Genomic DNA, 24,773 nt, shown 5'->3' on the forward strand with positions numbered 1-24,773 from the left:
AGCTAGCTACGAGGAGGTGTATCGTAAACGAAGTCCACCATGTCTCCCCATCTTCCCATCTTCCCAGGGCCTGGCTGTGGTGAGAGTATGTTTATGGTGCCTAGGAAGGCCCCTGGCATGTAGAACATGCTTCATAAAGGTCAGCAGCTGCTTCTCCAAATAAAATGAAGGGGCAGCACTCCATCTGGGAGTGCCATCCATCCCAGCTGGGCTCCATGAATTTACAGCTGGAAGAGGATGGGGAAGCCAAGCAACCAAGATGCTTGAGGCGCCTCACTTCTGTCCCAACCAAAACAGTCCTGCTCTTAGCTGTTTTATGTCATGGGTTTCCATATATTTTATCTGAGAAAATACTGCAGCTCCTAAAAAGGGTTTGAAAGTCACAGTACCAGGTAACGCCTAGCACCCCTGCTAGCCACGAACCTGCATGTGTCTGGGATCTTTCTGGGTCTCTGTCACCATCCCCAGCTTCCCTGCCCAACTCCGCTGTCCCCCATGGCCTCCGGCCCTGTCCCCCACACCCGAGGCTGCAATGCGCACCTGGTGAAGCGGACCTCGCAGATGGTGCACATGTATGGCTTCTCCCCGGTGTGGGTCCTCATGTGCCGCGGCAGTTTCCCGGCCCCCATGATGACTTTGTGGCAAATGGGGCACTGCTGAGAGGCCTTGGGCTTCAGCTTGCGCTCTTCCACCAAGGGCCAGGGTGGGAAGAGGCCCCCCAGGTGGGTGGCACTCAGGAAGTTGAGATAGGCACCGTAGTCGTTCTCTGCCTTGATGGGGCCCAGAGGCCCCCCAGGCAGGTCAGGGAACATGTCCTTGAAGAAGTCGTTAGGGAAGGGTGGTGGTGGGGGTGGGGGCAGCTCCTCCTTCTCCTCCTCCTTGATCTTCCGGTTCTTGATGACCAGATCCAGTGGCCCACTGTCCATGGGCTGCTCAGGCAGCTGGGCAAAGGCACCAAAGTCCCCTGGCCAGAGGTGTGGGAAGAAGTCTGGGGCAAATGGAGACAAGGAGGGTCTCCTGTCGGGGATGTTGGCTTTGGGGTACAGGTTCTCCCTCAGCAGAGATTCAATGGAGAAGTCCCGGATCACCCCCAGATGGCCAGGACTGCCAGCCTGGAAGGAGTCAGGGAAGTCCCTGGGGGTGTCTGAATAGGCCTTCTCCGTGAGATGGTCCGTCTTGGAAGGGCTTTGGTGGCAGTTGATGTCCTGGGGGTCAGGCAAGTTTTCTTGGTCAGCAAAATCCTCTGTGTCATCATCGTCATCCTCTTCCTCTTCCTCTTCCTCCTCCTCTTCGTCCTCCTCATCATCATCATCTTCGTCGTCATCGTCGTCCTCCTTGTCATCCTCCTCCCCGCCGTCCCCCCCAGGCTCCATGATCTCCAGGCACACGTTCACGATGCACTGGATCTCCAGCATCCTGGCGGCATTGAGGATGTGCTTGACGTTGCCGGCGGTAATGGTGAGCGTGGAGGTATAGGCGAACTCCAGGATAGCGGCTAGAGCCTCAGGCTGCACAAAGTCAATCTCGTAGACGTAAGGCTGGCTGGCTAGGGTGCCGGCGGTGAAGAGCTTCTTGAAGTACTTGCTGCAGGCAGCCAGGACAGAGCGGTGGGTCCGATACTCCTGCTCCTGCACCACCAGGAGCACGTCGCACAGCAGGCCATCGTGCCGCTGCTCATTGAGGCTGCACAGGACTTCACTGCTGTGGTTGGGGAAGGGAATGCCAATGAGCTCGTCAATGTCATTGGCCATGTTCTCAGCCAGAGCCCTGCAGAGACACACAGAGAAGACTGGGTTAGGACTCAGTGAGCCACCTCCTTTGCATAAGGGCTCCCTGTCCACTGCAAGGCTGGTCCTCCTGCCTCTCAGCTTTGCCAAATCTCACCTGCAATTCACAGCGTGGCTTACAAGATGGGGCTTTTCTCTCGACCCCTAAGACTCTTGGAGTTAGGTTTCTCACTGGGCAGCTGGTGTCAGGTACTCGGCAAAGCCTGCAAGGCTTCTCGCAGGCTTGGTTTTACTGAATTCCACTTTGCCAACATGCAGTTGCAGAATACAATGGCAGGATGAGAAGCCACACAAACCCAGCTGTTGCCTTGACTACAGGAACAGGACCCACCTCTGTGCGGCAAGGACCTCTCACTGCTTCTGCTGAGAAGCGGCTCTGGTTTGTCTCACAAATCCTCTGACTCTGTAACAGACTCACACTTTGCACTGGCTACTGGGAAGCTTAAAACAAATTTTGTGGCCCATTTTCAGCAAGTGAATGGGGGCCTCGTGGAGTGTTTTGCTTCCCGACTTTACTCATTCACTGTAGTTGAAGTTTTCTTCCATTTGTAATTCTTGATCTTTTTATTAAAAAAAACTAACATCCTATATATGTATATCTGAGAGCCATTTCACCTATAAATATTTAAATTCAATACAAATATAAATGCAATATTCAATATAAATATACATGCAATATAAATATAAATGCAAGTACATTGTTACTTTTTTCATATCTGTATTCTGTTAGCCTCATGAAAATAACCCCTGTGGTGAGAAGCCTCTTCTGAGACACCTTATCATTATACATGTTATACATAAAGTATGGCCAGTCGCAGCTGCCAGGAGAAAGCAGGGCATGACAGAGGACAACTGGCATCGCTTCCTTTCAGGAAGTACAGCTCACAGCACGGGTGAACAGAGTCAACCAGGACAAAATGTGGTATGTGCCAGAGCAGGTAGGGGTGTCCCAAGGAGAGAATACGGTCATGGGTTGTTAGTTTCTATTTCTGCTTGGGCCAGTAAAGCCCCTTCCTCATCCCTCTTTTCCACTTATCACTAGAGACAGAAACTAAAAACCATGGCTTCAGGCTGGTGAAAGTCTAAAAACAAAACATAACAACAGCAATAAAATAAGGCGGGTTGGACGAGCTTGATAGGGCTCTTCTACTTGCAGCAAAGTTTCAGCATGGCCCATCTAGATAAATCTTAGCAACGTCCTGGCCCAGCGGCTTGTACCAAGATAACAATAAAGTGGGGAGAAAACAAAAAAGAAAAACCCTAAAGCCCCACGCCTCAGCAGGAAGCGCTCTGGAGATCCTTACACATTTATCTTCTGGATGTTTTTCCCTGGGAAGGCAGAGGCAGGGGGTGGGGAGGAGTGAGAAGTGCCAGCTCATGAAATGTGAGTGGGGCCTGGAGGCACTGGGGAGGTGGCGGGCATGGAGGGTGCTGGGTGCTCCTCCCCTGCCCTCACCTTCTCCTCCACCATGGGGCAGCCCAGGCCTTCCCTAAGCAATCTCACTGGCCAGGTACCTGGAATTAGACTTCTCTGCCATGCCCCAAGAGGCTTGGGAGGCTTCCCAGAGCTAGGGCCTCACTGCTTTCCCACCTTCTCATCTTTAAAAGGGCCAGAGACCCTGCCAGTCCATGCATTCATTCACTAAATATTATTGGGGTTTCTTCCTGTGTCAGGCTCTGTACTGGACTTTGGGGATGCACAGAGAACAAATCAAGAATGTCTGTGCCCTAACAACTTAAAGGGACATAACAACTGTAATAAAGTGGAGAGGGCCCCAGCCCCAGGCTACTGCCTTTCTTAAGAGTCTTGGGAGGGATTCCTCTCCCTTGCTCCCCGGACAGCCTCCCCTACTCTGTGTAAGTTTTGGTGGTGGTTTCTCTTCTGCTAGGGCAAGAAGAGAAGGGGAGAGGAGAAAATAGAGCTGTGGCTCAATCAGCTTTTCCCATTCCACCTTCTGAGCATACCTGAGAGTGGGTGGTCACCTAGATGGACTGAGTGGCTGCAACATTCCCCTCCAATGTGACCCAAATGTACCTTCGCAGCCCCTACTCGCCACACCCTAAACATACACCCTGTTCTCAGCTGCCATGCCTTTGTTCATGCTGCTTTCTTGGCTTGAGAACACCCAACATCTTGCACTTCTAGGGGTCCACATCCCATCCACACTTCCAGGGCCCACTTAGACAACCCTTTCCCCATCCCTCAATTTAGAGGCTTAGTCTCTCCAGCCTTTGGTCTCCTATTTGACTCGTCATTTATTTGACTCTGCCTTGAACTGTAATGATTGGTGTATCTGCTAGATTGTAAGCTGCTTGAGGGCAGATAATATCATTAAGTGCTTAGCACAGTCCTGGAACAAAGTTGGTGGAAGGTCTATGGCAACGGCTGTCCTTAGCTGGCCTGAAATTACTGTTGTGCAACTTTTTTACTGTATAACGGCACTACATCTAAGTGGGCTGTGGTAGAAGGTTCAGACATGGCTCTCAGTAACTCTTGCCTCTTGGTGGCATGATTTCATCCCTTCCCACATAAATAAGGCTTACCTGCCTAACCAATAAGATCTATGGAAGTCAAGAGACATGACCTCAGAGGTGAGGTCATAAAAGACATTGCTGCTTCCACCTTGCTTTCTCTTGGCTCACTCATTCTGGGGAAGCCAGCTGCCATGTTGTGAGGGTGCTCAAGCAGCCCTAGGGAGAGGTCCCAATGGCAGAGGACTGAGGCCTTCTGCCAGCAGCCAATGCCAACTTGCTAGTTGAATGGGTGAGCCACCTTGAGAGTGGATCTTTCAGCCCCAGTCAGGCCTTCTGATGACAGCAGTCCTGGCTGACATCTTGACTGCAACCTCATGAAAGACACTGAACCAGGACTGCTCAGTTGGGCTTCTCCCAAATTCCTGATCCACAGAAACTGGGAGGCAACAAATGTTTATTCTCATTTTAAGCCACTATGTTTTTGCATTGTTACGCAGCAATAGATGATAATCCAGGGATGCTATTTCATAGAAATTATAGTTTTGTGATATTTATCATGATAATTTTCTGGCAGATGGCAGTTAAATGTCTCAACTTAATGAAATCCATGTATTACAACAATGTTTTGATAGATGGAAGTAAATGTATTGAGGAAGTGACACCGTTTTCTAATTCCCACAAAGCCACCCTGTAGGCAGCAGGGTTCTGACCCCCAAAGGGGCCTTCTCATTTGAAAAGACTGTGTGTAAATGAAATGACCCTTTCACTGTTAAGTAAAAAGCCAAAGTCAGTGAAACCCCAGGAAATTAGATTTTTATGGAAAGTCAAGTTTTCTTTCTTGGTAAGGGCTTATTCCTTTAGAGATGAAAATGTTTTAAAATGCTTTTCAGGGAGAATTCTCACCATTCCTTAAGCTTTTCTCTGCCTTTTTAAATAGAAGAGCTGAAACCCATTAGACCACGTGTTGGTGATCAGCGTCCCACTGTGTTAAATGTGTCTGAGCACTCTGAGGAATGGTGCGTGGTTGTCCTATGCTAAGTGCAGATCTTCTGTGCTTTGGGAGCAATGTCTACTTGTGATTCAGAATTGGGAAACCACAGCTGTGTGACTTTGGGAGGCCTCTCCACTTCTCTGGACTTCTGTTTCCTCATCATGTGATAGGATGGTCACGAGAAATCTGGTAACACACATCATGACCATGAGAAGCCAGAAGCGCAAAGTGGATCTGGCGATGGGGAAGGGATGAGCCACTCTGTGACCCTGGACTTGAAGGCTGGTCTTCCCAGCAGTGACTTCTCACTGTGCCTTGGTCTGTGGTCACTGATGCATTCCTGGAGAAACAGATATAACCATGGTAGCTCAAGGCTGTTTTTCCAGGCAGGAGACTAACTTTGGTGGCAGGGAGTGGGAGAGGTAAGCTGCGGTCAGGAGGTGAGGGCTGTCACTTGCTGTTTCATTGTCTCTTTGGGAAGAAGTGTCCCTGCCCTGCACACTGGGAGCTTCCCTGGTGACCTACCCTAAGATTCCCATGCCCTGGTGAGCCAGGAGACAGCAGTGTCCCAAAGGGGATGTCATGCCTCTGTCCCCATGCCTTCCATCCCATCATCTAAGCGAAGGCAGTTCTGTCTCCAAGAATAACATGCACAGGGAAAAAAATACACATACACACACACACACACACGTGCATGCACGTGGGAGAAACAAAACAAAACACTCAAAAGCTAGAAGGGGCTTGATGCAAAATATGAACCTCTGGTAGAAAGGAGCTAGAAAAAATACAGAGTTAAAAATAAAGGGGAAAGATGGGAAGAGGAGATGAGCTCAGAAATGGAAGAAAGAGGTTAAAGAAGAATGCAGGGAGGTTGAAACCTTCTTAGGTGTGGCCACTATTCCAAAGAACATCCCCTGGGCCTCTGCCTTCAGTGGGAGGTTCTAGAACCCAGGTATGTCCAAGAAACCCTGTCTGACGAGGTGGCACTTCCCATCTCTGGGCCTCAGTTTGTTCAACTGTAAAATGAGCATCAGAGACCGCTCCCCTCTCTTCTTACCAAGGGGCCAGCAAGCTAGTGTGCCTTTGCAATAATAGCTACCATTTATTGAATGCCACTTGTCACATGTCATTATACCTCCAGTCCTTTCTCAACCAATACAACTCTGAAAGATACAGATTTTTATTAGCACCTCCAATTTACAGATAAAGAAACAGGTATGGAGAGGGCAGGTGGCTTGCCCATTGTCACCCAGTCAGTCAGTGTCTGAGCCAGGATTTGAACCCAGCTGCGTTTGATGCAAAAGCTCTTATTTGTTCCCCTTCACTATGCTGCCCCCTGCAAAGTCCAATTCAAGGGCAGGGGGTTTGGAACCTTCCCTTCAGAGGCTGATTCTTAGTCTAGGGGTTTGATCGGAGCCAGGCTAGAGGCATGAGCAGAGGGGGCTGAGACCCAAGGTTGCCAGGTGACTAAGGAGGAAGAGGCTCAGTATGGAGTGCAAATGAGAGGGATGGACAGAAAGGCACCGGATCCTTGTGGGCTGGGGGTCAGGGAAGTCTTCTGGAAACAGGGGCCTTGTCTGAGCTGTGAAGAGTAGAAAGAATTTCGTTGGGCAGAAGGGGCAGGAAGAACATGACCTACATCAATCATTTGTATCAGCAATGGATCTGGAAAGCTCTGGGTTTCCATAATCCTTTGAAAACAGGCTTAACTTGGATTCCCCAATTGGGATCAAACAGAAGTTGTTCTCAGCTGGCGCTGACACTGTGCCTGGAGTTGACTGAGGAGGTTGAGGTGAGGGCCCTGCTCTCAGATAGCCCGGGCTGACATCCATGCTTCACCACCATGACCTGTGGGACTTGGTAATTACCCTCCTTGAGCTCGGTTTCCTCATCTGTACAATGGGGATGAGTTGCTATGGGAATCAGATGAGGTAATACACACAAATTGCCTCCTGATACCTAGGTAGTGCTCAACCAGTGCCAGCAACTGCAAAGCCCAGGAAGGATACAGACCCCTAATGGGTGTTTTTGCAGGGATGGGGCCATATCAGAAACCTACTTGCCTTGTGCACAGTTTTGCAGAGATCTACACTATTGAAGACACTTTCTGAGAAGGGTCCTTACAGGCCCCCAGGGCTATCCCCTGGCATGCATAGGGCATCATAATCTTTCAAGGTTTTTTCATACTTCCTTGTTTCAGGTACTTCTAACCCAACGAGCTCGGCAAGGCTGGCACAAATTTTATGTCCATTTTAGAAAAAATTAGGCACAGAATGAAGCCCATGCCCCAGGCCACATAGTGAATCAGTGTTGAAGCTAGAATTAGAACTAGAATGTTTTAATCCATTATTGGAAGGCTAAGCTTGTGGACGTTATTTATATCCAACTGCTCAAGGTCAGCGCCAAGGTCTGATTTTTCACAAAAAAATTTGCAACCTCTGGCATAAATGGGTTAATGCCTAAGCCTGTGCCCCCTCCGTTAAACCACAGTGCCCCCAACTAGGTGCAAGGCTGCCTGGCCAGTAAAGGACTCATGTTCTAGTCTCAGTGTTACTAGGAACATGAAGTGCTGGTATAGGCAAATGATACACTTCTGCTGCCTCAGTTTCCTTATCTGGGAAATGGGAAAGTAGTTGTGTGAATCTCGCTGAGTGGTATGTGAGTGGAATGAGTCAGCCTGAGGTGCCAGGCACATTTGGGTTATTTGTAGGTCCCATTCCCCCAGTGAGATGACCTGCTCCAAGGCAGGGTCTATTTCTTGTATGTCTGTATTACTCCCAGGATGCCAGCAAGTAGGAACATGGTAGACACTGAATGAATAGATTGGCTCAAATAAACAAAGGGGATAGCTTTGAAATCACACAAGGCAGTGGGATGGCCCCAGCCCTCTGCCATGGGGACACCTGACATTTGAACAGAGCCCTATCATTCATAATGTGCTTATATTGATTCATTTTATTCTTCTGCTGGTATTATGATCCCTGTTATGGAAATCAGAGATGCTAAGTGGCCTACTCCAAGTCACACAGCTAGAAAACAGCAGGGTGGGAACTGGATTTCTGCTTGAGTCCCATTACTTTCTTGCCCTTCAAGAATAGAACTGTTGGTGCAGTTCATTGCTATGATCCACAGGTCCGGCGCCTCCCTGAATCCTGCTCAGCTCAGCAAATCTGGGCTCAGGATGGTGATTCCATCTGCCAAATCCCCAGGGCAAGCTGGCCCCAGCCAGCAGACTCCCACTATCCCGGAAGCTGGCCCCACCCAGTCTCCAGCCTCCAGCTCCTCCCATGTCCAAGCCTGGAGCTTCACAGCCACCTGGTGGAATTAGTGGCTCTGGTCGGGGAGGGAGGTGTGTGGCACAGGGTGAGCAGGGATGTGGACTTCCTCTCCAGATCTGGGAATGAGGCTGGGTAGCAGCTACCTGTGTGTTTTGAGCAGGTCTTTACTCCCTGTGGTCTGTAGGCACTGAAATCCACAAAGGGGTGGTGGGTTAGGGCAGGCTAAAGGGTGGGAGACTGGGCCCAAGCAGCTGGCCAGTCCCAGATCTCTGCAGGGCACGCCCACCCAGCCCTTGGCAGTTTCCTCAAGCAAGGCAGTCACACCCCTTGGCCCTGGAATGCCCCTGGGCCTTGGCTGCCCCGGAGGCTGGAACCAGACATGTGGGCTGGGAGGCTGGGCAAGGCTACTTCAACTTCCAGCCTGTTCCCTGCCCACCACAAGCACCCTAGGCAGAACGCCCACATTGGGTGAAGCTGGCCCCACCTGCTCTGCCACCCTGCCAGGACATGCCTGGAGCCCGCAGTCCCCAACTGATCGGGGCCCACTAAGCCCCTCAGGGTTTCTGTGCAATTCGCTCTGAGCTTTCTTCCTCTGCCAAGGGCACTGGCCATTCAGGTGTTCCCTTAGAGCTGGAATGCAGGCCCTTCCCACCCCACACAATTGTGTACCCCTCTCCTCTTTCCCTGCAGTGTCCAGCCCCCTTGACAAGATGAGCGAGGGCCCAGTAGAGGCCAGAACCAGGAAGCAGGCACCCCTGGGTTTTCACCCCAGTCACAGGCAGATTTTCCCTGCCCCTACATCTAAGGGTCTGGGTCGTTTTCTGCAACTAGCCACTCAAGTCCCTGCTTCACAGTTCTCTGCTGAAACTCCCTGGGTTAACGATACCACACGCCTGTTGAGCTTTACTTTTAGGAAAGCTTGTTCAGAGGGATTTTTCTTCATATGCTTTCCTAGGAGTTTGTGTACACAAGGAATTATTTTACCCATTTTGCTGATGAGAAACCTAAATTCCTGCTGGTGAATTGATTTACCCAAGGTCACAGAACTAAGTGACAGAGGTCCCAAACCTCCTGGCTGGTGACCTGGGCTCTGCCCCCTGTATGAGGCTGTATCTCCTGTTGACCTCCAGCCCCATCATCACTGCTGCCTCTTCAACCCTTCCTCCACCTCCTCTACACCAGCATTGGTTTGATTTTATCAGAACGAGGTCTAAGATCTCCATGGGGGGTTAGAGTAGGGCGAAAGCCAGGTTGGGCTTCTCTTGGCCAGATCTGAAGGGTACCTAAGAGGGTAGCCCAAGGAGTGGGCAGATGGGTGAGGAAGAATGAGGGGAAGCCTCACACCTGGGTTTTGGGGATGGAAGTGAGTGTGGGAGTGAGTGTGGGAGTGAGGCTGGGGCGCATGAGTGTCAGCTGTGTCAGAGCTTCAGCTGACAGAGCTGCTCAGTCGCACCCAGAGGACCCCCTTCTTCCATGTAGAGGCTGCCTGAGGCCTCTGGGGGAATCTGAGGTGGATGCACCAGGACTACTGCCCCTATCCCCTCACCCAAGGGGTGGCTTGGAGCCTTTTACCTTTCAAAGCACTTTCACCTCCTTGGTGGCAGGCCAGGTGGAATCATGCCTATTTACAGATGAGGAAACTAAAGTGAAGTTAGGCTAACGTGACAAAGCAAGGTGATGGGACGACAGAGGGGAGCTGGCATCTTCCCTGAGGCCACTGCTTTTGCTACTGCATCAGGCAGGGGATTTGCGGGAAAGACAGAAAAACTGGGCTCCCTATGGGGCTGCCTGGCCTCAGTCACAAAGTGAGGGCTCATTCCAGTTTGCTGGCTTTGCAGGGGGTGCGACTAGAAGGTCAAGAGCTGGCTGGGCACACCAATGGAGAGAGGCACCGCTGCAAATGGCTGGCACCCAGGCCAGGTTGGCCACGGGAATCTGGAGCAGGCAAATCAAATGGTGTCCCTTCAAGCTGTTGTTCTTTAATTATTTTTTTCATTCTTTATTTACTAAGGGGGGGAGGGGGAGACTTGCTTTCTTTCAAGAAAAACTGCGCACCTCTTTCATGTTCAAAATAAAAGATTTACTACCTGTGTTTATTACAAGTGATTTCCTGAGCCAGAAAACTCCTTGGGAGGCTTATTAAACCTTATTAAACCACTGAAAATTTAGATAATAAAATAAATCATTTGTCTCCCATAAACAGCACTCAGCCACGCACTGCTGAGTTTCATACTCCCAACGGCCTAGGGCTGCCTTTACAGGAGATGTCCCCTGCTGGTGTTGGGTGGCTCCCTGGAGGGCGGGGCTGGGGTGGAAGGGTGGGACGCACATCAGCCCATGAGAGCACTATTCTTAGCATTTCTGCCCAAAGGGGCCATCCCCTATAGTGGAGTGGAAATGGTCTAGATTTTACTAGTTATTGAAGAGGTTGTGTTTGGATACCTGAGCTAAGTGGTACCATATTTTGACCCTTCCTGGGGATATTTTGACATCTGTTCTAGAAGACATTAAGGTGCTACACAGCTGGCTAGCCTCTGAGTGTGCCATCTGCATGCCTCTTCTACCCACATGCCCAGGGCAGGGCTCTGGAAGCTGAGTCCATTGCTCTTGGCCCTGGGGACTTTACATCAGGCAGAAAGAAAAGCAGACGTCAAGGGAGGGGGCCATAGTTGGAGTGGAGAAAGGCTGAGAGCGTGAGAAGCAAAGGCTGGGAAGTACCCTGGTGTGTGGTCAGCAGAGTGCAGGCCAGACCCTCTGGGGGAGGAATTACAGGTAAAATCCTAGCTCTGCTCTGCAATTGCTTCATGATGTGACCTTGAAGCAGCCAGGTCCCTATTTGAGCTTCAGTTTCTTCTTTTGTATAAGACTGCGTGAGTGTGAATGTCCCTTGCTAATCATGCACTAATCCATTTCAATATTTTGGTTCCAGGATAGATTGTTGGATTCCGAGGTCATGTGCAGCTCAGCTTCAGATGTCCTGGGGCTGCTGCACCTCACCTTGGGTTTCCCGTGACCTTGACTTTGCCCTCTTTCTCCTCCCAACCCCTTCACTGTAGGTCTCTTTGGGACCCTGCTAAATTACACAGGAAAATACATGTGAACACATATTGGGCATTCCGATGATGAATTCTACCAGCTTACGGTGGGGTTATTTATTTATGTGACAGAGTCTCTTTCTGTCACCCAGGCTGGAGTAAAGTGATATGATCTTAGCTCACTGCAACCTCCACCTCTGGATTCAAGTGATTCTTCTGTCTCAGCCTCCCGAGTGAGTAGCTGGGACTATAGGCACATGCCACCATGCCTGGGTAATTTTTGTATTTTTAGTAGAGACAGGGTTTTACCCTACTGGCTAGGTTGGTCTCGAACTCCTGACATCATGATCTATCTGCCTGGGCCTCCCAAAGGGTGGGGTTACTATTTGACTACAATAGGTAGAGTGACGATGACTCAACAGGTTGGTAAAAGTGCTTGATGCATCCCCTCCCCCTGCCCCAGAGGAAAAGTGAGGAGGTAGCTTCCATATCTGTCTCCCCACTACTCCAACAGTGGCCAAGAATTGGCATGGAGCCGGGGGCGGCCACTTCCACAGAATGTGCACCGACTCATTACAGACACCCCACAGGCCCTGCTTGCACAAGTTGAAGAACGAACAGGAACACAACTCATTCTCCCATAATGGTGACTTCAGGTATGCTGGGCAGAGACACTGTATACAGGCGGCAGAAGGACCAATTCTGAGATTCTCTCACCTTTCACTGAATTGGAGTCACTAAGATGTACTCTGGGTGCCCATTAGGTACGAGTTGCTGTCCTAAATATTTTACATGGATTCTCTCATTTCATCCTCTCAAAAACCCCATGAGGTAGCTACTGTCATTATCACCCCATTTTTCAAGTAGGGAAACTGAGGTTGAGCTGAGGCCTGAACCTAAGTAGTCACATTCCAGGTTTCCTAAGCCATCGGCAACCGTCCCTCTCAGCTGCTACAGTATTTACTCATTTTGCTATGTGCTGGAGAAACAGGGATGAAGAGGATGGAGCTCCTGGTCTTAAGCCACAGAAGAGTGGGAGAGACAATAAAGACAAGAGCTAAAATGAGTGCTAAGCGCTGGTTCCTGGAGGCGGATGGGGCGCCTGGGGTCAGAAGGTGGGGACTCTCCTGGGCTCAAAAATGGGACTCCTCCAGCGAAGTGAGGCCCCTAAGCAGCCAAGGATGTGGGGCAGGGGAAAGAGACATTTATTTGACAAAGGTAACAGCATGTGCTAAGGGAGGTGCAGAGGCTGAGTGAGCATGGCACATGCAGACAGGAATGTAGGGAGTTTGGGGTGCTGGGTTCAAAAACAGAAGTTCAATGAGTTTAGAGACAGGCTACTCTGGGAGGCAGAGCAGGGAAGAGCAGCCCACCATGTGGGAGTCTTGGGCATGGGTGGGACACTGAGGCAGGGGCCTCACGAACACTGGAATCCTTCTGTGAAGGAAGTCAGGGAAGGTTCTGGATGGGAGAAGAATCTGCTTGGCGCTGCATTTGAGGAAGGTGTCAGCAAGAAGCAGTCCTGGCACAGGGTGGGAAGGGCGGCGGGAGCTAGTTAGGAGATTGTATCTCCTGACCCATGGAGCTACTCTGCATTATTCACAGCCACTCCCCCGCCCTTCTCTACCCCAGACCTTTATGTGGGATCTGGCCAGGGAGGGGCTCCTGTGGGAGGAAAGAGGACAGTCACATGCCGAGGATGCATCACAGGTGTTAGATGCCCTCGTCATGCCTCAGCCCTTGACAAACACTCCTGCCTCCCTGCTGTTGTCCGCCTCAATTTGGAGACGAGGTCCAGCCGGATGGCCTCAAGGATCCCGGCCCTGCCTGTGTTTTCCAAAGGAAGCCAAACCTCAGCTTTGCCTCAGAACTTGCACTTTTCTTCTAAGCAAATACCATCCACCACGAGAACCGCCTGGCATTTGGCTGGGAAAGAACAAACTGGAAGCTTGCAATTTCCAGGCTTAATTGCACAGTTACGTATAATATTATTATATAGAACTTTTATTGCACTGAGAAAGCCCAAGCGTTTGCTTTTCCTATTTATACTTGAGCCCAGTCTCTCCTCTGCTATCATTTCCTCCCTTGCCCACTGCAGAAGCTGACGGCTATTTGGTTCCCTTTCCAAAGAAAGGGCAATTAGGATGTGAGATGGAAACTCATTCATCCTGAGTGGTTGACTCGTGGAATATCAGTCAATTAACACATGTTATTGATCACTTACCATGTGCCTGACGGGGCTTCATGCTGTGTAAGACCATACAAAACATCTGCTTTAGAGGGGCTTCTGGCGTCACTGGGCAGGTAAGAGTAACCCACAGCAAAATGTTACAAAGAAGTAGGAACCAATAAAGAACCTAGTGTGAGGCCGGGCACAGTGGCTCACACCTGTAATCCCAGCACTTTGGGAGGCCAAGGCAGGGGAGGATCATTTAAAGTCAGGAGTTCAAGACCGGCCTGGCCAGCATGGTGAAATCCCATCTCTACTAAAAACACAAAAATTAGCTGGATATGGCTGTGGGTGCCTGTAATCCCAGCTACTTCAAAGGCTGAGGCAGGAGAATCACTGGAACCCAGGAGGTGGAGTGCAGTGAGCCAAGATTACACCACTGCACTCCAGCCAGGATGACAGAGACTCAGTCTTAAAAAAAAAACAAAAAACCAGAACCAAGTATGAAGAACCAAGTATGGACTGGGTGCTATGATTAGGAATATGAAAGCCAGCAAGTCAGAGCTGGGTGTCTGGGCAGGGAAGGCATCATGGAAAGGTGTACAACAGTGCATCACAAGTGCCTGCTTTTGAATGTAGCCTGGGAATCCAGCCCTCCCTTTTGTGCTTAATGCAAATCTTAGGACGCAGGAGCCTGCCTTCCCTCTGCCAACACATGTTCCCAGCCACAGGAGCTCAGCACTAGACTTTACCAACCTACAGGAAGAACAGTTCACCTGATTCAGTACCTTATAGAATACCCTCTCCCTCCACCCCAACTCAACTCTACTTCAGCTACCACTGCTCATCCTCTTGGTCTGAGACTTTTGGTTTCCAGACCATCATAAATTAGAGCGAAAACATTCTCAAGGCAGGAGAATCTTCCCATCCCCATCCCCAACCCCAACCCCGACTGAGGAAACTTGGCAGATCCATTGCTGAGCTAGGATGGGCTCAGGAATTTCCTCACACCTAGATGGCTGGCTTCCCATTTGAAGTCTCAAGATCAGAAATGATGAATAAGAAATAAGAGGTTAAAAAGTGAAAAGGAGTTGGCAAAAAAATTATTTGTGGATGATATGATTGGATACTTTCCTATGCAAATAACAGACAAGTTCAAAAACATGGTAGGGACCCCACTGACTTGGCAACAAAAATAGAAACAACACCTAAGAATAAGTTCTCAAGAAACGTGTAAGATCCATACACGTGTTTTAAACATGACTGAAGCACTTCCTAAGACTTAAATTAATGGAAAGATACACCTCGTACTTGAACAGGGAGTCATAATACTGTAAAGATGCCAATTTCCCCTAAATAATAAGTGCAATACAATCCCAATAAAAATATCAGAATTTCTACTGAAATTAGATAAGGTGATTCTGAAGTTCATATAGAAAAATAAGCATTTAGGAATAGCCAAGAAACAGATGAGTAACAGGAGCAGGGGGACCAGCCCTACCAGATATGAAAACATATTAGAAAGCTATAAAAATAAAATATTTGGTACCAGATCATGAACAGGAAGAGAGACCAATATAGAGTCAAGGGCAGTCCACAGACTCACACAAATTCATTTAGGTATGAATTCAGCATGCAATAAAGGTGGAATTTCAATTTTTATTTTAAAATGGATTTTTCCATAAATGAGATTAGAACAACTGGGTAGCCATGTAGGAAACAAAACAAAATAAAACTTGAATCCCTTCGTCACTCCTTACACCAAAACAAATGATACATGCATCAAAGCTTTAAAAGTTAAAAAAAATTATGAAAAGAAAATATTGAAGAATTATTTTATAATTGCAAAGGAAAATGTTAAGATCGAAAACCCAGAAGTCATAAAAGATTTGATAAATTTGTCTAATGATTTAAACATTTATGTGCATCCAAAATTCCATAACAAAATCAAGATACAAACAAACTGAAGAAAATATTTGAAACATGATGAAGGGCCAATTCCCTTTATATAGAGAGAGCGCTTGTGTTAAACCAGGAAAAGGTCTATATTAGAAAAACTGGCAAAAAACCAGGAAGATCATAGCAAAATAAATACAAATAGTTTTTAAATGTATGAAAAATGCTCACCACTCAGCATTAAATATATAAAAATTAAATAAATTTCAAGTTTCATTTATCAGATGGGCCAAAAATAAATTCTGATAATCAGCAATTTCCTTTATAGATCTATATCTTGCAATTTCACTATTGCATATGTCTAACTTATATATATTAATATCTCTGTGGCATCGATTCTGTAGCTAACAACTGGAAGTAAACAGTATGTTCATCAGTGGAAGCTTGCTAGATACATTATGGAGTACTATGCAGCCATTAAAAAGGATGAGGCTTATCTATATATGGATACATAGAGAACTATGTCTAAGATTTATCGCTATGCTGCATGGTTACCAGGTTTAGAAAGAATAAAAGACCATGTGTACATACTAGTTTGTAGACACATGAATTAAAATGTTAGAGGGTGGAAGGCTGCCAGTGAGGGGTAGAAGGCAGATTTAATTTCTTCTGTATACTCTTTGATACTATTTGAACCTTAAAGCCATTATTATTAAAAATGCTGATTTATATTTTCTTCCTTTTACAACCTCCTAAATTGTCTTTGACATTTTTTGTAATGTCTGATGCCTACTGATTTGTTCTGGGCCTTTAGCTAGCTGTCTCAATTTTTTAATCTGTAAAACAGAATTAATTACAGTGGCTGGCTGTCTCATGGGTGGCTGTGAGGCTCAAGGGAGAACTGGATGAAAACAGGCTTTGGCTGCCGTCAGATTCAACTGCAGGACATTAGAGGTGGCCTGTGTTCTGCCCAGCACCTGTCTACTGCTTGCCAATGTCCCTGTGGCCACATAGGCAAGCTGTGTATCACAGCTGGGTTCTCCAGTGGTGGAAGAATACATGACTCCATTATTTGTTAGTTCAACATTTCCTATGTCGCACCAAGGACACAGGTGCTAGGAAGAGCTGTGATGTTATTTCAGCACTATCTGAGCTTCAAGAGTATGGCTGCAAATGATGATAATCACAATAATGAAAATCTTACTGCTTTCAGCTAACCACCTATTTCACGTATAATAACTCATTTGTTATCCTTGTTTTAAACATATGGCCAATGAGCTCTAAAGAGTTGAACCCACTCAAGGGGCCCAGCCAGTAAGGGGCTGAGCTCCTCCACTTGGACGCTGTCATTTCCCTACTCTGGGATTTTTGATGATTCCCTTTGCAGGACACTGCCATCTCAGTCTGCCTTTTGTGGTCCCTCACAGTCTGTTCTGGATCTAATTTCCCAGTTCTCTCTGACCTGGGCTCTCTTTAAAGCTGGTCTCTGAACTGCCTCTGAACACACCATGCTTATTTCTGCATTGGTGCCTGTTCCTCTGAGCTGCTCACACCTCTAGTCCTACCTCTCTTGTCATCCCAGGGTCTTTAAGACCCCATGTGAGTCAGTTTCACTTCTTCCCTGACACCTTCTCTAACCTAGGTGACTTTTCAGAGGATGGCAGCCAGCTCCATCGGAATGGCTCCCTCATGGTATTCATGACCCAGACAGTCCCCTCCTGCATTGTATCAGTGCCGGTGTGTGTACCTACAGACAATGGCATGTGCCTGCCATGGCGAGGCTATAAGAGATGTTGCCACTTTCACCTTGCTCTCCTGGAACTTTTGCTGTGGGGGAAACCATTGTCATGTTGAGAGGCAGTTCAGCAGCCCAAGGAGAGGTCCATATGAGGAGGGACTGAGGCCTCCCATCAACAACCAGCACCAACTTGCCAGTGATGTGAGTGAGCCACCTTGGAAGTAGGTCCTTCTGTCCCCATCAAGCAGTCCCAGTCACCTTCAGGACTACAACCACATGGGAATCCCTCAGCCAGAACTCTTCAGCTAAGCTGCTCCCAGATTCCTGACTATAAAATGAGGATAAGAGATATTTATTGTTGTTTTAAGCTGCTATGGTTTGGGGGCATTTTGTTACACAGCAACAGCTAACTAATGTATGTTAATTAACTCCTTTGGGAAGCAGGACATACACTTTGACCTTTGTCCATTTATTCTTTTCTGAACTTTTGTGTGTGTCATCTTGTATCTCCAACAAAATAGTAAACAGCTGTGGTCTATAATTCCCCTGTATCTCCCATCACGGTTACCGGGGGTTGGGAACAGAAGGAGAATCCAGAGTGATTCACCAGCTTCCTATTTGCGAAGAGAAGGCAGAGGGCTTAACTAACAAGTGCCAGCACACACATGCACAAAGCTTCTGGTTTGGCTGGTGCCCTCATAAGTATGCAGACAACTCACACACAATACCTGCAACCTCCCCACCTGAGACCCAGAACTCACTGGCACACTGGAGCACTCAAATGCCAGCATTCTCAAATATCCCATGGTGTGTCTGACTCACAACCCATTGCCAGGGGTCTCCTGGAAGGAGGGGCAGGAGGGCCTGGAGAAGGCTGTCACTTCTTACTACACTGCTACTGGAGATTTACTTACTGGTCCCACACCCTTTTCAAAGATATTTCTTTCAAACTCAGAGCGACAGTCTCCCTTTCAGCTTTCCTGATGCTCAATTCCAAATACATGGTACGCTTAACCCCATAGAACAATTTAGGAGCTAAAGAATCATAAAGAAAAATACTGCCGAGGGAGCTGTTGCTGCTCCTTTGAAAACAGCCCCCGCCCCAGTCTCTCTGGAGCCCAGCCGCCTCCTGGTCCCCAGTCCCCAGAGGTCCCTCGCCTCAGCCACCCAGACTGTTTCCCTACAGGGAGATGGTGGGAGGGCACGACCCTTCCCAGGCTTCTCCTTCCTCCCCCTCTTTCCCAGGCAGACAGGCTTATTTTTCAAGACCAATGAACACCAGTGGAAGGGAAGAGGGGAGCGCCTTTGTAAAATGGTCTAAACAGAGGCAGTTCCACCATTTTTTTCGGCCGGGTGGGTGGAGGTGACCAAAGATACAATTATAACATAGCCCATCCTCTCCCACACGACCCATTTTAACCAGGGTGTAATAAAGCCCAGCTCATCCACCCTCTGATTTGGGTCAAATGAGAGGAATTTTTAGCTTTTCTGGGGAGTTTGTGCCAGCAGGGGAAGCAGAGGGGAGAAGGAGGAGGGAAGGAATTAACAAACATGCTACAGTTCTCTGGAAGAAAGGAAAGGCTGGGTGTGCAGGAAGCGGGGACAGGGATGTCCGCCTTTCACTTCCGCCAACTGAGCCCCTCTTTCCAAGGTAGCCATCTAGCTCCCAAACCTTGGTGGAGACTAAGGTCTCCCTCTTCCTTGCTCCTGACTCAGTGAATCAGCCTTCACTGTGGGTTCCCAGGGCACACCCCCTCTGCTTCTCCTGCCTGCCTCCTGCTGGTTCCCTTGACCTTCCAGTAACTAGAAGATGTCACTGGTGTGCCCAACTCCCACCAGCCTGGCCTTGCCCATTCCGCCACCTCAGCTAAAATGCCATCCCAACCTCCTCACCTGACCCCACCTTCATTGGGTGAACTCTTGCTCATACTTTAAGACTTGGTGCAGGTGTCACCTCCTCCAGGAAGCCTCCCTGAATTAGATACCTGTCTTTCATGTTCCCATCCTTCCCTGTCTCCTAGTCCTTACCACATGGAGATGTACATGGAAAATGGGTGCTATTGTGATGGGCCTGGGGAAAGGAGGAGAAATAAGTCTGGGATGTAAGGAGCTAGGGTAGGGTTAGCAGACCGCAGCATGTGCTGCAGGATGAGTGTTGGGGGATCGGGCATGCCCGCAGCCTGTGGAGTGAGAGGGGCTGCCAGGGATGGAGAGAAACCCAGTCTCATCCAAACCCAGCTGCTTGAAAGGCTGGATCATTTACACATTCCCCCAGGAAAATGTCACTCTTCCTTTACACCTTCACCCCAGCACTCACTGCGGTTTGTGCACTGAGGGGCACCCACCTGGTGTGCTCCCACCTGCAGTGTTTGGTCTTGTCTTTCCTTGGTCAGGGATGCTCTCATTCCTCTACCCTTGAGTCCCTCTTCTCCTCCCACTAGTCCCAAACACTCACCGAGCCCCTCAGGCAGTTGGAGACAGAGCAGGAGGCCTTCAGGGTCACAAGCACCCCCATTTCCACCGGTATGCTCAACAACTAATTTCACACACACAAGTATGGCCAGCTCTCAGAAGCAGATGGGCCTGGAATTGATTCGACACAAATGGAGGCAAAGTCATTACTGCATCACCCAGGGCAGGGGTACAGCCAAACAGGGTCCCACGACATATTTTCAGCTCCAAAAATGATGCTTATTGTCAAAAGCATGGAGCACACAGGACGGGCATGTAAGTTCCTTGAGATTGGGAATGAGTTGCTTCTCTGCACCTTCCACAGAGTGGAGCCTGGAGTTTCATATCACCAGGCATTTGGTATAATGTTTGTTGAGTGACTTTTTGAGCACACAGGGGCCTATTTATCTCTAAATAGTCAGTACCACCTCTACTTTCGAAAGGAGGAAATGACCTGGGGCCATAAGTAATAAAGAATGGCAAAGCCCTCAATAGATAGCAAGTGCTGGTGTGTGCGCCAAGGGCCTGGGCACAGAGTGCCCCTCTGGTCATGTGTGGCACGGAGGGCAAAGTGCTAAATCAGAAAATTTACGTGAGCTAAATCTCCCAAGGAAAGCATGAGAGAGTCTTATTTCTTCTGATTACACAATTTATAAATCAGGATAAAAAGGATTTCCTCTGAAAACCTTTGGCCCAATATTGCTTCTGTATTGCTATAACTTCAAAACATAACAAAGACAGCCACAGTGAAGCGTGCCATTGTATTCCTGAGGGTTCATCATGTGACAGGTGAGGGGAACCCCTTGAAGGGGCTTGATCCCCAGGAGGGGAGAGGAGAGCACTTCCCTCTCCCTCTCTCCAGGAGGACCTGGATTAGCTGGAAGTCATACTCGATTTTCATGCTGTTGGTTCACTGAATTACTTCTGCTCTCAACACGAGATCCTGTCGCAGTCAGAACCCCTGGACACTGAGCATGTCAAGGCACGTCCAGAGTTGCTTTAATTCCATGCAACCTTTCTTAAGCACCTACTGTGTGCCAGGTATTGAGCTGGGGTCTTTTACACTGAATACCTCATTTGATCCTTATACCAGCCTTATGAAATGATTAGTTTTACATTCATTTTCCTAGCAGGAGACTAAGACCAGGAGTGGCCAAGTCACATGTCTCAGGACTGCAGTAAGTCAGTGGCATGTTCCATTCTAGAACATCTGAGAGCATCTGAAGTCTGAAAACTAGGATAATTCATGGGTGGCAGAGCTAGGAATGTTGTCTGCACATATCTGAAGAAGGCCTTAGGATGCCAGGGATGGACAGGACCTTTCATGGTTGAGGATGCTGAGGCACAGAGATGTCCAAATGTCTACCTGGTTGTGGCAGAAAGCACAGCTTGAGTTCTTAGGCATGGCCAGAATGCTTGTGCTGGCTCCGGGAGCCACAGTGACTGTGCTGGGACCCATATTTTGCCTTCACCCACTCAGCTCTCCACTCAGGCTGGAGGCCCCGGCATCAGTGGGTGGGAAAAGTCTGTGACTCTGCCAGTCAGCACCACAGAAGGGACTACAGAGACACTATTCTCACCCCTGAGGTTATCCTCCCTCCTTCCCATCACCCAAGCCAAAAGGTGAGACCAACATGTCTCGGTTTTCCCAGGACTTCCCTGTTTAAAGCACTGAAAGTCCTGCGTTCCGGGAACCCCCTCCGTCTCTGGCAAGCTGGGATGGTTGGTCACCCTAGTTCATCTCCACCTCCTTGTATGCACCACCCACCTTTGCTGCCCTTAAGGATCATGTGATCCCAGCTCCACTAGACAAACAGCGCAGGGGCTTTTTCCCCTAGCCCACACCCTTGAGGTCTTGCCCTGCCCCATTCAATGCCAGAGGAAGAGTTCCTGTTGTCATCAGGGATTGCTCAACCTGGGCACCTTCGTATTTCTCCTGTGAGGGGGCAGCCCTCTCTCCCGGGGCTCCCAGAGGGATCCAGGGCAAGGAGGAGCAGAAGGTAGGGAGACAGAACGTAACAGAACCGGGAAGAAAGGCAGGAGGGGAAGTTAATGAGATTTAAACAGGGAGAAAAGGGAGGAAAGGGAAGCAGGGAAAAGGAAGTTGTAGAGAGAGGAGAGGAGGAGGAGAGGTGACAGTATGAGTTATACAAATAAAACAATGGCCAATCACCATGGCCGGCTTCCTCAACAAGAAGTGGTCCAGGTTTTCAACAGATGCTCTCTGGGCAGAGATGTCTCACGAGTTGTATGGGGCTGCGGGGATTATGCAGTTAATCCTTACTTTGCAGATGTTGAGAAAACTAAAGCTTATAGGACTGGAATGTAAGAGCGTCCATTGCAGAAATCATGATAAATGCTTTTTATTTACCATGAACTTCCATGATATCTTGTGCATGGCAGGTTATTAAATGCTTATTAATAAGGACAGTGACAATAATGATATTGATCTCTGGCAATCCAGTCCTCCTCCTAAGCAGGTCTTTCCAAGTCATTGTCAACACAAAGTTGGATAATTATCTTGGAAATTTGAGCAATATGGCCATTAAGAATGAGAAGGCGGCCCCAGTCCACCGCAAAACAGAAGTGGGGTTGGCTCCATGCATAGGCAGCTGCTGGATGGGGTTACTGGAGGGTACTCCACTAAGCTCTGCCCATGCCAAAGTATATCTCTTCCACCAACCTGATGTGATGCCACCCAGCTCACCATTCCAACCACCGGGAATTCCCATTAGGGGAAGCTGGGTGGCATTAGCGAGACTATCTCAAAAAATAAAATAAAACAAGAAGAATGGTAATAGGAACAGGGAGAAGAAAGAAGGTGGTCCCAAGGCAGGGAAGGTCCCCCTGGGAGAAGGATTGTAAGCTAAGGTGGAAACTAGAAGTTCTGCTCTAGTGGAAAATGGCAGGCGATGGCCTGGAACAAAGCAACAAAGCCCACAGATGGCTTCTGGAAACACTGCCTCCCTTCTTCAGGGTGCCCCTAAGCTCCCACTGCTCCACTCAAGGAAAGGACTCTGCAGTCATAGACTTTAACTGCCAAACGTCTAACACGTCCTTTTGGTTTGGAGAGGCCCGTGGGGAGAGTCTGATGGTAGGAAGCGGGACTCTGCCTCCCACTGAGGAAGAGGGGCCTCCTTCCATTCCCACCCCCGGCAGTGAGCACATCTGCACACAGCGCTAGGCCCAGCTGGCTGGACCCTGCTGCCAGCACCTTGAATCTTAAGTGAGTGACAGCAGCAGTTTGTGTTGCTTATTTGCAACTATGCACTTTGAATGACATAAATGTTTGTGTATCTGAATACCAGGGCCCTGCCGGAGATTCACAATGAATCAGTCTCTCTCTGTCTCTGACACACTCTCTTTCTCTTTCTCTCTCTTTCTCTCTCTCTCTCTCTCTCTCTCACACACACACACACACACGCACACACGCATGTGCCTGAGGAAGCCCATAGTAATGAAACCTGTTTAACTTTGTTGAACTCTGCATTTCTCGAACTTGTTTAATCTCTCTGCTTTGCCTAACACCTTTTAATATCCTGCAGAACTGGTGTGGCAAGCACACCTTCAGGGAACACTGGGGTAGAGCCATGCTTTCCAAACTTTTTCAGTCATGGAATTTGCAGAGAAACAATATTTTCATGGCACAAAGGAACTGGAGGGCTCTCAGGAGGGTGCTGGGCTGTTCAGTTGACAAGAGGGGTAAAGAGGCAAAGCCATTGGTGGGAAGCTCTGGACCAGAGGACAGAGCCCTCTGGGATATAAGCCTGGAGGTCTGACCTCTTTCCTTGGCTCTGGTGTGAAGCAGTCTCCATGAGGTCACACAGGTAGCTGTGGCATCCCAGGGCCGCTTCGGCTATACCACACAGTTTCCCGCTAGGGCCCTTGGAGAAGTGCTCTTAGCAGACGATGCCTGCTTTCTGTTAACAGAAATGAGGGGGCAGAGAGGGGCAGCTCATCTTCCAATCCACCCCTCTCCCTGGAATTAGCTCAGGGTTGGGCCTTGCCAGCTCTGCCCACTGCTCGCCCCTCTTCCTCCTTCCCAACAAGTTCTGGATCCAGCCCCAGTAGGCAGTGCATGGAAGCTTCTTGTATGAGAAAGCCCACCCATTTGGAGGTCTTCTGTCTCTGCCATATGGTATCTGCTCTCTCCTTCATCTGCCAGCCGGGCAGCATCTCCTAACCTTCAGCTTCCATGCTGTTCACCTCCTGAGGCCCCATAATCCTTGCTGGCATCCCTGCGGCCTGGGCTAGTGCCCACCTTGGCTCCACCAGCCTTGGTTTGTGGCCCTGTCTCCAGAGCCCCCATCTGCCCGCAGCCTGCCTCAACCAGACTCTTTGGATCACAATCTCTGGCTAACATCACATGCATTTTTCGGAGGATCTGTACACTCCATGGATGTGGGTGCTGCCAAGCCCTGGGGGGTGGAGGTGGGGGTGATGTGTTTCTAACAAGATCAACCATTATAACGAGGCTTTGATTTAAAGCAAAATCTATTTCACGAGCCATATTTAATGCTAAGCAAGAGGCGAGTGTGCAGAGACCATAAGACCATATCTGTAGATTATGGCATTAAGTGTGCAAATGCAAGCATAGATGAAGCAGCCACAAAATTATAGATAACAACAGGACCTGGATAGAAATCCAGGGAGCCAGCAGCTGCTGGGAGGCCTCCCAACTCTGCCCTCTACTTAGAGGCCGAGTCAATTTATAGCTTCCCCCTCCCCTGTTCCTGAGATCTTCAAATGCAAGTCTACAGGCCTGAGCAGTGCTGGGCATGTTCACAGGTTCAGGAAAAGACACTTCTCCTTAAGTTCTCACTGTGCTGCTGTTTGGAGTAGAGTGGAGAGACGTTCCACTAGATGTCAGGAGTCTTGGGTTGAAGACCGAGCTCTACTCCCCGCCCAAACGCACGATTTGGGAAAGGTGGTTAGCCCCCTGGAGTCACAGC

At 48.9% G+C, this 24,773-nt stretch overlaps 1 protein-coding gene across 24 annotated transcripts in view; it reads right to left on the reverse strand.

Annotated features, from left to right (window-relative positions):
* The window catches only part of ZBTB7C (zinc finger and BTB domain containing 7C), a 388,369-nt gene that overhangs the window by 11,976 nt on the left and 351,620 nt on the right, over positions 1-24,773 (reverse strand). For 18 of the 24 annotated variants that reach the window (XM_035270999.3, XM_035270993.3, XM_078346942.1 and 15 more), the window contains one exon: positions 541-1,767. In XM_035270999.3, the coding sequence (XP_035126890.1) occupies positions 541-1,751 (1,211 nt within the window). In that variant the 5' untranslated portion in view covers positions 1,752-1,767. Of the gene's footprint in view, positions 1-540; positions 1,768-19,825; positions 19,954-24,773 lie in introns of all 24 variants that reach the window. The other 6 variants (XM_054244168.2, XM_054244167.2, XM_078346943.1 and 3 more) reach the window with 1 other exon arrangement.

The sequence above is a fragment of the Callithrix jacchus genome, chromosome 13, assembly GCF_049354715.1.
Source record: "Callithrix jacchus isolate 240 chromosome 13, calJac240_pri, whole genome shotgun sequence".
Lineage (NCBI taxonomy): Eukaryota > Metazoa > Chordata > Mammalia > Primates > Cebidae > Callithrix > Callithrix jacchus.